The following is a 13,861-nucleotide window of genomic DNA, read 5'->3' on the forward strand; positions in this document are numbered from 1 at the left end:
CAACAACCAAAACCTTTCACCATACAAAAATGCATGCATGACTTATTTTAGTGCTGTCAAACTATTAAGTGTGATTAATCTCATCCAAAATAAGTTTTTGTTTACATAATGTTTATGTACTGTGTATATTTATTCTTTATATTATTTATAAATACATACACATACAGTATGTATTTTGAAAATATGTGTGTGTATATATTCATATAATTCATATAAAATATATTCATATAATTTATATATAAATGTCATATATAAACGTAACATTTTTCTTAAATATATACATGCATGTGAGAGCATTTATATACATAAATAAACACAGTACACACACATATCATGTAAACAAACTTTTATTTTGGATGTGATTACTTGTGATTAATCGTTTGACAGCATTACTTATTTTATTGCACAATATAGTTAGTTTCATTTCATTATTTGGATGTAGGCTGTCTGAGACCAGAACAGAACAACAGAACAGATTTGTGACCCAGCAGTTGAGGAAACCGTGGTTTACAGTACTGTGCAAACACACACACGGTTGGAAGCCTGATACATTTAACAGCCAAGGACAAAAAGTCTCAAACGTTATTTTACAATGTCTTAAACAAAGCAACCAACCGACATTATGAATTCCATGAACTGTATATTTAACAGTCGTAGGAATCCCATTTTCCCACTCAAAATGAACATTTATTATCTGTGCAGTTTTATGTCACTGAAAACAAGATCTCTGCTTTTTGACAACAGAATTGAATGTCTCTGTGATGCACTGACTTAGAATCATATTTCTGTTGGCAGATGAGAGCTGTAGTACAGCTTTTATGCACTGAATTTGCCAATAGGTCACTAACTAATTTCCCATGCTTTTGCTGAAAAATTAAGTGGCTCAGTGTTTTAGAACAGAAAATACAGTGCAACAACAGTTATCAACCTTTTTGTGACCATTGTTCATATTTCAAGATTAATAATATCAATATTTTCTATATTTTCTCTTGTTTTTCTGCAGTTTTTTTTTTTTGTACTTGTAACATTGATGTATTTCATTATATCATTAAAATAAAAATGTAATATACTCTGCTGAAATTAACCACAATTCATTTTGTAGTTCTAGAATATTCTGTAAGTTTATCAATAAAAACAAGAAATATTCAGGGGTGAAAAAAAAAAATTGAACTTATATTTTTAAGCATTTTGATTAAGTTTTTCACACTGCGGCTCCCTGAAAATTTGCTGAGGCTCCCAGTGGGCCCCAACCCCCGGCTGAGAAGACAGTATGTTATTTTAAGATTGTATGTTATATTGGTTCCTCTCAGTCTCATTTTCACATGCAGCCAATTAAGTTGTGACGTCTAGTCTCACGAAAGGTCTGTGTTGGTATTTAGTATCTCACAGGTTGTGTGTCTGCCTCTGTAAGGTGTTTCGACGGTAACTGATGTGTTCAGCATTAGCTTTGGGAATTGGCTCTCTTGAGGCAGCGGTTAAATGGATGGTGTTTTGCGTCTCTGCAGTGGAACTAGCGAGGTGGGTCTGGCAGTGATGGGTGGGGGTGCTTCGTATGAACGTAAAAATGACGAAGGGGCAGCACTTCATCAGAGAACTCACTGTATTTCATTACAGCTGCTGATGAGCTGTATTAGTGGTGCTGTCTGTTACTGAGCGATCCAGGGAAATAAACTCCCATTGCAGGCGTGTGTGTGTGTGTGTGTGTGTGTGTGTGTGTGTGTGTGTATTAAAAACAGAAAGCAAAGGAAAGCATACTGTAGGCCAGACCGTCCTCTGCATTTTGGGACACATCTCTCTTAATGTTTTTTAATCGAGTGGGAAGCCACAGTGGGCTTTATCCAGATGGGCCTTTATCAATTTATTAAATCCAAAAAATATGTGTGGGGCCGCTGGCCCCCACAACATCCATCACTTGCAGGAGCCACGAGCCCATTAGAGCGCTTTCTGCTGACTGAATCCCAGACTCAGCCCTGGCTTCCATGGAGAAGGGTCAGTATCAGAGAAAAAAGAAGAAAGAGAGAAGAAACCCCACCTGCTACAGGGAAAACCAGGAGTGGTACTCACAGCTGTCAGATGCTTTCTTTGGTGTTTTTCGAGCTTCTGTTACAAAAGTACCTTTCTGAACTGCTGAATTTGTTAAACTTGCTGTCATTTACTCACACCTGTTCTTCCAAACCTGTATGAAAATGTTATGGTACAACTATGGTTAACCTGTTAGCGGGTGAATTCCTTTTTTATATGCAGTAAAAAAAAAAGGGACGTTTCGTGTTCCTTTTTTTTTTTTTTTACTTACAGTGATGTATTGTTTTAATGCACAAATAACATTCAGAAAATATTTACACCGTTATATAATACAGTCTATATACTGTATTAATATTAACCTCAATTATACATTTTCAAAACCGATTTTAGTACTTTTGACATATAAACATTATATCAGTTCATGAATTTAGTATTTTTCTTTTTTTTTTTTAACCGTAAATTTAAGTTAAATCCAAAAAATGTCATATGTTGATACCATCGCATACAGTCTATGCTGTAAAGGAGATTACGGCAAGACAGTCTTTTCCTACAATCAGTAAATAGATACTAAAAATATTTTTGTTAAACATTTTTTTACCGTATTTCTTTCTTTTTTTCAAGTGGGCTCAAAACATTTACTTCATTTTATGGACAGAAAATCACTGAGGCATTTCTCAAATATCTTCTGCATAAAGAGGATCATAAAGGTTTTTGAACAATGTGAGGGTGACAAAATGATGACAGAATTTCAAGTTGAGAGTGAACCTATCCCCTTAATGTTGCTTTGTCCTGGAGGTGTAGCAAATTAGCAAGAAAAGCCCTCTATCTTCTCTTCCTCTTTATATTCCTGATGACAGTCCCACTAAACAGCCATTTGCAGACACCTGGCAACTGAGAGATGTTTAACGCATGATGGGTCACTACTGAAAGATTTGGGCTCTTGTGAACATGTCTGCGCACATACACCGCTTGTTTCTCACAGTGCTGCATGTTGTTTTAGCATAAGCCATAGGGCAGAATTTAAAAAGATGCCTGAGTGCATTTGGGTTGGTCTGCGAGCTGTAACTTGTGGCTGTTAAGTAACTGGTTGCGTGTGACATGAGGAGGGGGGGTTGCATGATTGGCCAGATTGCAAAGTGGTTTAGATGACGTCTAATGGCAGAGTCCAAAAGTAAGTATGTTTCAGAAGGGTTGTTTGGGATTATTCGGTTGAGGCTGAAAGCACTCTCTGGTGTTTGTGTGTTTAGTGTGTGTGTGTGTGTGTGATCGGGATGATGGGGATTATAAACTCTAAGCTGGAGTGTTGTTGGTCTGAGATGGGCTTTCACCTTCTGAAGTCCTGCCGGCTTTACAGTCTCCCCCTACAGGAATTTTGGCAGCGACACGGCATCTTTGTTTTTAAGGCCTTTCTGCAGTGAAGATGCCGTTTCTCACTGTGGCGTGTGGTTTTTGCGTTGGCCTCTTTCAGGCAGGCCCTGCAGGGTGTGAGCGGAAGATGCACTGTCTCTGTAGCTCATAGGACGAAACAAAATGTTCACACCTCTGTGGTCTTGACTTTGTAACCTACCCTATTTTTTTTCTTCCACATACTTACAGACATAGAGCAAGTATTAATGACACCATGTGGCTGTTACCTCAAGTTGTTTCCTGAAAGAGTTATGGTTTGTGCTCTCTACAGCATGACAAACCGGTTATGTTAAAGATAGACTGGTGTTTTATGTTTTCAGCAACTGGATCTTGGATGTTCAAACTCAAGCTATCATAGTTATGATGCCATGTCGTTTGAAGAAATACTGAACAAATGAATACTGAACCATACTTTTGTAAATGAATAAAAATAGTAATTTTAATTATCATATTGATCATTAAAGTTAGCTGATCTATATTTTATAGTTTTATAAATCAAGCATACAGACTTAGTTAGAACCACAGAAAGACAAACGTATTGCTGAATTTTTTTTTTACAACCTAGGGTGAAGATTTGGGACAAATATAATGTAAGATAATGGAGAAGTATGCGAATGGCAGGATTTTAAATCTAAAATAAATGCAATTTTAGGATGAATCACCCAACCCCCCCACACACACTTTAAAAAAAAGTGATTCTCTTATTCGGCTTTGTTAATAATACATGCATGTGCCTCTTTTTATAGGTGATTGTTGATACCCCGACCAGCCCCGTGACCAGTGGTTTACCTCTGTTTTTTGTCATCACAGTGACGGCCATCAAACAGGTTGGTTGTGTTATGTACTGAATATGCTCCTGTCTCTCTGTGTAACTCTTTAGATATCACTAAATCACTTGATGTTTTATAGCCATGTGTCACTGTTTAAATAATGCCGACCCCTTACCGAGAGTCCGCCCTGACCTCTGAGTCCGTCTCTCACAGACAAAACAAATGAACCGGGGGCTTGTCACAACACAGTTGTCCTCTCGCAGCTTTAGATGTGTTGTTTTAGGATCAGCTTTTTTGTAAAGCACAATGGAAGGTGGACTTCCTTCCAGATATCTGTGGCCTCACACTGAGAGGGGCTCAGTTCCTAATTGGGCTTTGAAATAAGAGTCCGGGGGACCGTGCGACCCCAGCCCACTTTGACTTCAAATGACTCAACTCCCTCAGCTCATTCGCACGGTTTCCATTATTCACACAGGCCTGCTGTATGTGATGGAAGTTCTCAGAGAATTGTTTTATTTTTGCATGTGAGATGATGTGTTAGACTGTCTCAGTCCTCATTTGACCTTCTGCAGTTTTCACACATATGCGTACTGTTTGTTCATATTCTCCGTGTCTCTCCTCAGGGTTATGAGGACTGTCTGAGGCATAAAGCAGACAACGAGGTGAATAAGTACCTGGTAACGGTGTTAGAGGACGACCGGTCGGTGAAGAAGGAGAGTGAGAAGATCAAGGTACCTTTCAGTTGCTGCACCCTCTACAAGTCTCTCATATACAAGCTCTGTGAGAGCTGGGTGTGGCAAGCTGTTGTACTTTACACGTGGACAAAAAATGTGCCCACTAGCGGCATTCACAGCTAGGAGTGTTTCCTTGCTGTATATGGAATGGAACAAATGTGTTGTACACTGTGAAACAGTTTGTGTCACAGATGTTTGGAAGAGTTTACCAATACAGTTTTTGTGTTGTAGCTGATAACCACTTTTGTAACCATTTTTATCATACATTTTTTTTCAGCATAGATGCATTAAACTGATTAGAAGTAACACCAAAGGCATTTATAATGTTACAAAATTAGGGGTGCCTTGATTGATCGGCTACTGATCACAATCAGCCGATAATCACTTTGGGATAATTGATCGGCGGTTTCTAAAAAGGCAGATCTCATAAAACCAATCTCAAGCTGATGACGTGCCTGTCGTTAGAGGTTTGGCATGACATGCAGTAGCACCGTCTCAGCCTCTGTCCGGCATGGGTGAAACAATTATAATGCTTCACAAACAGCGTGAGTGAATCACAGCGCGCTCTCTTTCTCTCAAAATGCAAATGGCTTCAAATCACATCACTTTCGCAATCTAAGAAAGCTGCACAGTGACACAGGAATTGTCACTTGTACTATCGAGACAGTGTCGCATCGTCACTAAAGTTTATAAATTGCATTTTTTCCTTTTTAATTCTTGCCAGTGTTTAAACCATTCAACGCTCACATGTTTTCCTGAAGACCTTTCTCTCATGCATACTTGCAGCGCACACACATAATAATGCCAGGTTCACATTACTTTGTTTGCAGTCTGTATGTGGTGCATATTTTTTCCGCACTCATGTTAATGGATTAAAGTGTTCACACTGCATACACTGTTGCAGTCTGGCAGTGCGTTTAGGAGCGGTGCGTCTGCAGCAGTGCAGAGATTGTTTCCACACTGAGTCTATTTTTGCTGCACAGCATGCACTGAATTAAAGTAACGGCGCATTGTTTGTGGTAAATATGAGCATGCTTTGACACAAAAATGTAATTATTACACCATTAATGAATATAATTAAAGTCCACTGTGTTTCACAGCCAACACATAGGCTATGTTTTTTTTTGGCTAGGTTTAAAGGAGAAGAGCACTTTTAGATAAGGCAATGATTTGAAAGTTCTTAAAGTTCTTTATGTAATCCAGAATTGCTTGTAATAAAGCTTTAAATGCAAAAGAAAAGGTGGTAGAGCTGACTGTTTCTATCATGTTAGTATATATATATTCTATGTTTGTAATAACTAGGGCTGTGTATTCACGATACAGGGGTTGCGATACGATATGTTGCGATACATTGCGATACTGTAAGCAAGGCAATATATTGGGATATTTCTTATTTTAGGAATAGTATATACTGTAAGGAAAGCTGTCACTAAGAACGCACCACCATATGCAAACCTTAGCAATAAATAAATAAGTAAAAATTGAGAACACAGTGGGATCTGCATTTGCAATAATCAGTCCCTGTAACATTCAACATTATTGAACCAATTTTTGTGCAGTATGAGTAATGGGTATATAAATATATATATATATATATATATATATATATATATATATATATATATATATATATATATATATATATATATATTTACGATAAATAATAAAAATAATAATAAAATATAATGAAAAATATAAATAAATAACTATGACCGGAGACCTTAAAGATATGAGTGACTCTTCAAGCTCCAGCTTGTCCATACTATCTATGGACTTGTCTGCATTGGTCATGACCCTTTTACAGTCTATGGCCATATAGCGAGAGGCTGGGCTAAAGCATGTCTTGTATGTTGGTGTACAGCGTGCGGTGTGTGGTTTTTTTCTTATTTTTTATTCAAACCAGTTCAGCAGAAATCACGCGCTGCAGTCGATTTCATTGGTTAAGGTTACAGTAATGACGGGTAGGTTTAGAGATCAGTGTTGGTGTAGGGCAGTGGTTCTCAACCTTTTTTTCCAGCGGGCCGCACTGTGGTCCAAGTGCAAGACTCGCGGGCCGCACTCATATAATTTACATATTACGTCACCAATAAGAAACAACCTGATTTATAATATTATAGCCTAAATATTATGATATCTAATCGATTACATTCATTGAAATAAATAAATAATTCTACTCCCCATAAATAAAACACCTGATGCTGTCAGGAGCTGACCAATTTTGTGAAATTCGGCCAGCGCGGACATGGACCTCTTCCATTTATACTTCCGAAAGCATACGCTGATGGTCCGCTCTGCAACAAACATGTGAACAAACAATTACCCAGAATTATTATTCTTTTATTGAAGGATTGCACAGGTTCGAGTAGCAATGGGTTTCTTAACACTGCCTGCACATGTGCAGTTGTGCTTTTGAAGCCTACTGACCACATGCACCTCTCTGCGCCGTCGTCTGCTCAGAGCCTCGGCACACACTCTCCGAGGATGATTTTTACGTCACGCCTACCTAGCTGTCCATAGCACGCAGAAAGTATAAGAGACTTTAAGATGCAGTCTGTAAGACGCGCACGGGAGCATGACTTGATGCGCGACATTGCAGAAAATGTGCGTTCACAAATGTAGCCTATGATCCAAAATATGGAAAGCACTTTCGAATTTTATAATATGAGGTTCTCTCCAGAGATGTTTTGCCACATTTCTTCAGGTAAGGATGATTGCTACGTAGTATATGGTGTTTCAATTTGCCTGAACTTCTTCAAGTGAGTTGCGGGGCAAAACCGAAAATCCTCCTTCACTATTTATACTGCGACTATTCTTGTTTGTATGTGTTCATTCGCTGGCATTCTCCACATTTCTTTTTTTCTCCCTTAAAAACAAATCTGTCATTTCTGTTGCTCGATTTTACCTGAACTAATGGCTGTTGATGACTATTTGAATTGAATTCTGCCAAACTGCGCGCTTTTTTTCAGCCTGTTCATTAAATGCGTAATGTTATGTTAAGTCTGCTCATGTCTGAAAATAAGATATGAAAAACAAAATAATTTCACATAAAAACATTAGGCTATAATTTATATTAATTAGTAGCCTACTTTTTTTATTAATGTTAAAAATAAAATTAATTGTAAAACTGAAAGTTTTTTTTTATTATTGTGTTCAGCATTTGGTGGGCCGCATTTTAATTTGTGCGGGCCGCGGGTTGAAAACCACTGGTGTAGGGCAATCTGTACAGTGATTGACATATTGACATGACCAATGAAAACTTTAGAATCAGCTGCAGGGTGGGATTTTTGCTGAATGCGGAAGTCATTTAATATGTTCGTGTGGAAACACGAAAATGTACCTATGTTCCGCACACAAAATATTGCATTTGGTCATTCGGTGCACGCCGAAAGCCCTGTACCGAAACGGTCCGGTACCAATATACGTACCGTTACATCCCTATATCCCATATATATATAAATACATTTTATACGTATTATACATTTAACCACAAATGCCCAAATGACGGCACACTTCAGCTTTGTACGCCGAAACATGAATTGGGACAATTCTTTCACCCTCCTTTACCAGCAGCGAACTAAATTAACGCTAACATTAGTAGCGCACTCTAATACTAGTGTTTCCTGTCACTCAAAAATAGAAAAATGGAAGAAAAAAAAAGAGGGATTAATTTTCAAAAATGAAATTCAGGCCCTGAATAAATGTCTAAAAAAATTTTTATTTGATCATCACTATAAATAATTATACATGTACTCATTAATGACGTTTTAAAGAAGGTGACAATTTTATAAAAACAACAGAAGCTATTAAAAAAAAAAAAAAGAGACACATGTGGATGTATTTTCATTTTACCTTAAGTTTTTAACATTTCCATTATATATTATTTTAAAATGGTATATTTTTATTACAATATTTGCACTTAGGATCGTATTTTGAATCTGAACAGACCTGTGACCCAGCAGTTGTGAAGCATTGACCTGTGGTCTTGTGTTAATGTCAATGTGCTTCTGGTCAGGTGGGTGATGTGGTTGAGGTGGTGGAGGACGAGACCTTTCCCTGTGACCTGATTCTGTTGGAATCCAGTCGAGAAGATGGTACTTGTTTTGTCACCACAGCCAGCTTGGATGGAGAATCCAACCACAAAGTGAGCTTATGCATTCAAGTCTCTTTATAATTTCTGCGTTTTTTCTTTTAATCACAAATATATAATGAGATACATACATATATGTATGTATGTATGTATGTATGTATGTATATATATATGTATATATATATATATATATGTATGTATGTGTGTGTGTGTGTGTGTGTGTGTGTGTGTGTGTGTGTGTGTGTGTGTGTGTGTGTGTGTGCGTGTGCGTGTGTATATATATATAAAGTCTTATATATATATACACACATATAAAGTCTTTAAATAGGTGGCCCCGATCTTGTCATAATCATTCTTCTGCTCCTTGTCTTTCTCCCACTTCCATCCTTCTGTATTTGTGTGTACAACGTGACCTGGAAGACTAATTTGCCTGTCTTTCCCACAGACACACTACACAGTGCAAGACACAGAGAAGGACCTGCAGGCTCTCACTGCCACCATCGAGTGTGAACAACCCCAGCCTGACCTTTACAAGTATGAACTCCCCTAGTACAAACAATCACTTAACCCAAATCCCTTTCGCTGCCTCATGAAATGTTCTTAAATGTTAACTCCAGTTTCTGCTCAGCTGTTCTCTGTAGGATGTTTGATTTCAGATCAACAGCTAATAGTGTGATTCCATGGAAGACACTATCTATCCTTTCTGTTTGAGTATAAGTACAAACAGATTATGAAACAAACACAATTTGCAAGTTTATAGAGGCAGTCCTTGGCCTTCCAACTGAAATAGCAGTTTAACTCAGCAGCGCCCCCTATCGCTAAGCACGTCTCATTAAAGCCTCTTTAGGCAGGAGAACATTTGCATTTCTGATTTCTAGAGCACCAGATGTCGCCTGCTAAAATTCAGTCTATAAAAAAAAAACTTCAAAGGGCTGTTGCCAATATGCCAGACTGTTGGGTCATCACCAATGAGCATCTTCCTTGTAATTGGTTCATTTCGTACAAGGCTCATTTGCATAGTGTACTGAACTAGAATACAGATATTATCATCAAGCCTCTTTAATGGGGAAGGAGTCTATATTAAAGGAACGAAACGCTAATGCATGTGTATGATGACATCTGTTCTTTTTGAACTTATCAGTTACTCTGGTTACATTTCTGGGGCGTCACTGCATTCATTCTGTGTGTGTTTGTGGTTGAGAGAACATATATGAGCGTGTACATGCTTGACTGGAGCCTGTTTGCTCTATTACAGGTTTGTGGGTCGAATGCACATTTACAAGGCGGAGCAGGAGCCAGCAGTAAGGTGAGACCGTCTTTGGTCTGTTCCCATTGACCCACTATATCCCACAGTATCTCTTCAGCTCTGTCTTTGCACATTGAATTAGCCTCTGATCATTATTCCATCGACCCATACGCCATAGCAGCATTCAAGTAAAGCCAGCCTGGCAGCTTCTCAAGCCCTGCACGTTCTTCCAATTGTCACTGGGCAGTTTGAAAGGTTTTTATGAGTCTCTACGCTGTGTCCTTCATGAGAGTGGGCCAGGTCAAACCGGCCTACATCATTTCAGCAATGCTGCTCATTAGGAGCCACTTTAAAATGTGTTTGGATGCCAGGATGCGTTTTTATTGACATAATTGTTTGTTTTTATGGTTTAATTTAGATCTTTGGGCCCAGAGAACCTTCTCCTAAAAGGTGCTACATTGAAAAACACCAAAAAGATTTATGGTAGGCCTTGGCACCTTGTAATTAGATGAATATTTGATGATGTGGAATTACATTTTTACAAATTGCTTTTGCATTTAAAGGTGTTGCAGTATACACGGGCATGGAGACGAAGATGGCGCTGAACTACCAGGGCAAATCTCAGAAGCGATCAGCTGTTGAAAAGTAAGCGAGTGTCTTGTAAATATACGTTTTTGGATTATTAGCAATGTAATTATATGATGAGTTAATTACATTGATTGCAAATACCAATATTGACCTGTGTGTAAAAATATTGTCTCTCCATAATAATATTCCTGAATCAATAGCAAATCGAGTGAATCAGAATTCAATTAAATGAATAACGTCTGCCAAAGTTCATATAGTATAACTAATATATAATCATCTATAATATCTTAGTGCCAGAAATTGTATTTATTTAATTTAAATGTATTTATTTGAATATATATTAGTAATATGAAGTAAAATAATAATTATTCAAATAAAATAGTGTAATGATGATGATAATTATTATTATTATTATTAATAATAAACTAAAAATAATAAATGAATCAGGGAAACTTTAGTGTTGTTGTGAACTAAAAGTTTTCTTAGCATCTTATTTTGGCGTGTTTTATATGGTTTTATATGTACATAACATTATTAAGCACATATGATCATATGTATGTTTTCTCTTCTTTGCAGATCCATCAATGCCTTTCTGTTGGTGTATCTATGTATCCTCATCAGTAAAGCTGTTGTGTGTACTACACTAAAGTATGTGTGGCAGAGCAAAGAAGGTCAGGATGAGCCCTGGTACAACCAGAAAACTCAGAAGGAGAAAGACACTAATATGGTAAATAGTCTGTGGATTTCACATCTGACCGATTTGAACATGATTACATGAATCAATTAGCAACTCCTCCTATATCATCAGTCATTCTTGATGCAATTAATATAAATTATGAGCTAATCTGGTCTCAGGTGGCTATGGTCAGCTCTTACACAGATCACACTTAATAAATCATAATCGTGGATTAGCTTTATGTTTAACCTTTGCTGTTCCAGCCGTGATATTGTGTCTCTGAAGAGACTGAATGCAGGTGTTCTGTCTTTGTTTCAGTATTTGAAGATGTTTACAGACTTCCTCTCCTTCATGGTCCTCTTCAACTTTATAATCCCCGTGTCCATGTACGTAACCGTGGAGATGCAGAAATTCCTGGGCTCTTTTTTTATCACTTGGGATAAAGACTTCTTTGACTCTGAAATCGAAGAAGGCGCGCTTGTCAACACTTCAGACCTCAATGAGGAGCTTGGCCAGGTAAGACACTCTTTAGCTATTTGTTTTCATATGTAGAATAAAATGTGTTTCAGATGATTTAGGAAGTCGAGCATGCCATGAATATAATCTGAGCTGTCCCTGGCTCTTCCGTGGGTAGTGAGGTCATAGATCACCCTTGGCTGGTTATGCAGATGATTACTCTAAATTACAGGCCATGCTTCGTTAAACTGATTCATGCAAGCAGACTGGTTTTGTCGCAAATTAATTGTCCGTTCTTATCCTCAGAATCTGTTAATTTGAGAATGCGCTTTATTGCCTGGGTTTAATAGTCGTTAAGGTCAACATTTGTCTGTGCCCTGCAGGTGGAATATGTATTCACAGACAAAACGGGCACACTGACCCAGAACAACATGGAGTTCATCGAGTGCTGTATAGATGGCTTCCAGTACAAACACAGAGACACCCAGAGCGAGGTGGACGGCTTCACTATGACCGACGGGGTTATGAATAAACTGCATCAGAAGGCTGGGCAGGTGAGTTACACTCATTCTGAAACCCCAAGGACCTCAGATTGATTTTACATTTACGGATTGTGTTGTTGGATGTGTACCTCAATATGTAAACTGACTGCAGACCTCTTGAATTATAAATCCTCTGAGGCTCTGATATAAACACAATGGCAGTAAATGTCTAAGGTTTGTGTTGGCAGTCTACAAAGGATTAAAGTTATGTTTACTTCTTTTTTTTTTATTCTCATATTCATCATGAACGGGCAGTCCTTTGAGATCACTTCTTTAGTGAGGGCCCTTGTCAGTGTGTAGTGCACATGATCTGTATACTAGGGTTGTCATAATAGCAAAATGTTAGTAATCAATACTGATACCACTGGAATTTCACTTTTGTGTACCAATTTTGATGACTACCTTTATATAAAAAAGTTATTATATTATATATAAAATAATGCTATTATAATAAATAATATAATGTTATTACATTATATATAACAAATTAAATGAAAACTAACTGTAAAAATTTTGTCAATTAGTCATTTTTATTTTTCTATTAGTTTTTTTTTTTTTTTATTTAAGTATTTTCGTTCTAAACCTTTTTTTCAGTTAGCTGCAAATGCAACATTTCAAATAGTTTATCCAATATTTAAATGTAATTTTATTTAATGTTCATGTTTTTTTTTTTTTTCTCGATTAACAACACTAATTCTCACAAATATGGATGTGTTCATAAGAAAAAGTATCATTCATTTATGCCTCTTGATTTCCATCTATCAGGAGAAAGAGGAGTTGTTCCTGCGGGCCTTGTGTCTGTGTCACACGGTGCAGGTGAAGGAGCCTGGATCGAAAGAAGCACTTACAGACCAAGTTGACGGGATCGATGGGATCCTGCCCCAGCTGGAGGAGGAAAGAGGCTTCATCGCATCCTCTCCTGATGAGATCGCACTGGTCAAAGGAGCCATGAAGTAAGATAATGATATTTTATTTATTGTGGTCTGATAATAACGCATGCTGGCACTTACAGGCATAACTTCTCTCCTCTTCAGATACGGCTTCACCTTCCTTGGTCTGGAGAGCAAGAGCATGAAGATAAAGAACAGGGAAAATAATATAGAAGAGTAAGTTGTGACCCTTGAAATTAGAGACTCATTAAGAAAAATGTTAATTTTTAATATGCTACATTAGTACAAAGTTTTTAGAATTTTTAAAACGTTTTATAGCAGTTAAGGGTCTATATGGGGAAGTCGTGGCCTAATGGTTAGAGGGTTGGACTCCCAATCGAAGGGTTGTGAGTTCTAGTCTCGGGCCGGACGGAATTGTGGGTGGGGGGAGTGCATGAACAGCT

The 13,861-nt window shown here is 37.6% G+C and overlaps 1 protein-coding gene across 7 annotated transcripts in view; it reads left to right on the forward strand.

The window, feature by feature from the left end:
• The window catches only part of LOC113113959 (ATPase phospholipid transporting 11C (ATP11C blood group)), a 57,365-nt gene that overhangs the window by 30,784 nt on the left and 12,720 nt on the right, over positions 1-13,861 (forward strand). For all 7 annotated transcript variants that reach the window (XR_003293658.1, XM_026280564.1, XM_026280563.1 and 4 more), the window contains 12 exons: positions 4,176-4,256; positions 4,823-4,930; positions 8,946-9,074; positions 9,466-9,554; positions 10,276-10,326; positions 10,685-10,749; positions 10,830-10,911; positions 11,431-11,581; positions 11,849-12,046; positions 12,370-12,540; positions 13,294-13,481; positions 13,563-13,634. Coding sequence is in view for 6 of the 7 variants with exons in the window: in XM_026280564.1 (XP_026136349.1) it covers positions 4,176-4,256; positions 4,823-4,930; positions 8,946-9,074; positions 9,466-9,554; positions 10,276-10,326; positions 10,685-10,749; positions 10,830-10,911; positions 11,431-11,581; positions 11,849-12,046; positions 12,370-12,540; positions 13,294-13,481; positions 13,563-13,634 (1,385 nt within the window). In the remaining variant the exon portion in view is untranslated. The remainder of the gene's footprint in view (positions 1-4,175; positions 4,257-4,822; positions 4,931-8,945; positions 9,075-9,465; positions 9,555-10,275; positions 10,327-10,684; positions 10,750-10,829; positions 10,912-11,430; positions 11,582-11,848; positions 12,047-12,369; positions 12,541-13,293; positions 13,482-13,562; positions 13,635-13,861) is intronic.

This window comes from Carassius auratus, chromosome 14, assembly GCF_003368295.1.
Source record: "Carassius auratus strain Wakin chromosome 14, ASM336829v1, whole genome shotgun sequence".
NCBI lineage: Eukaryota > Metazoa > Chordata > Actinopteri > Cypriniformes > Cyprinidae > Carassius > Carassius auratus.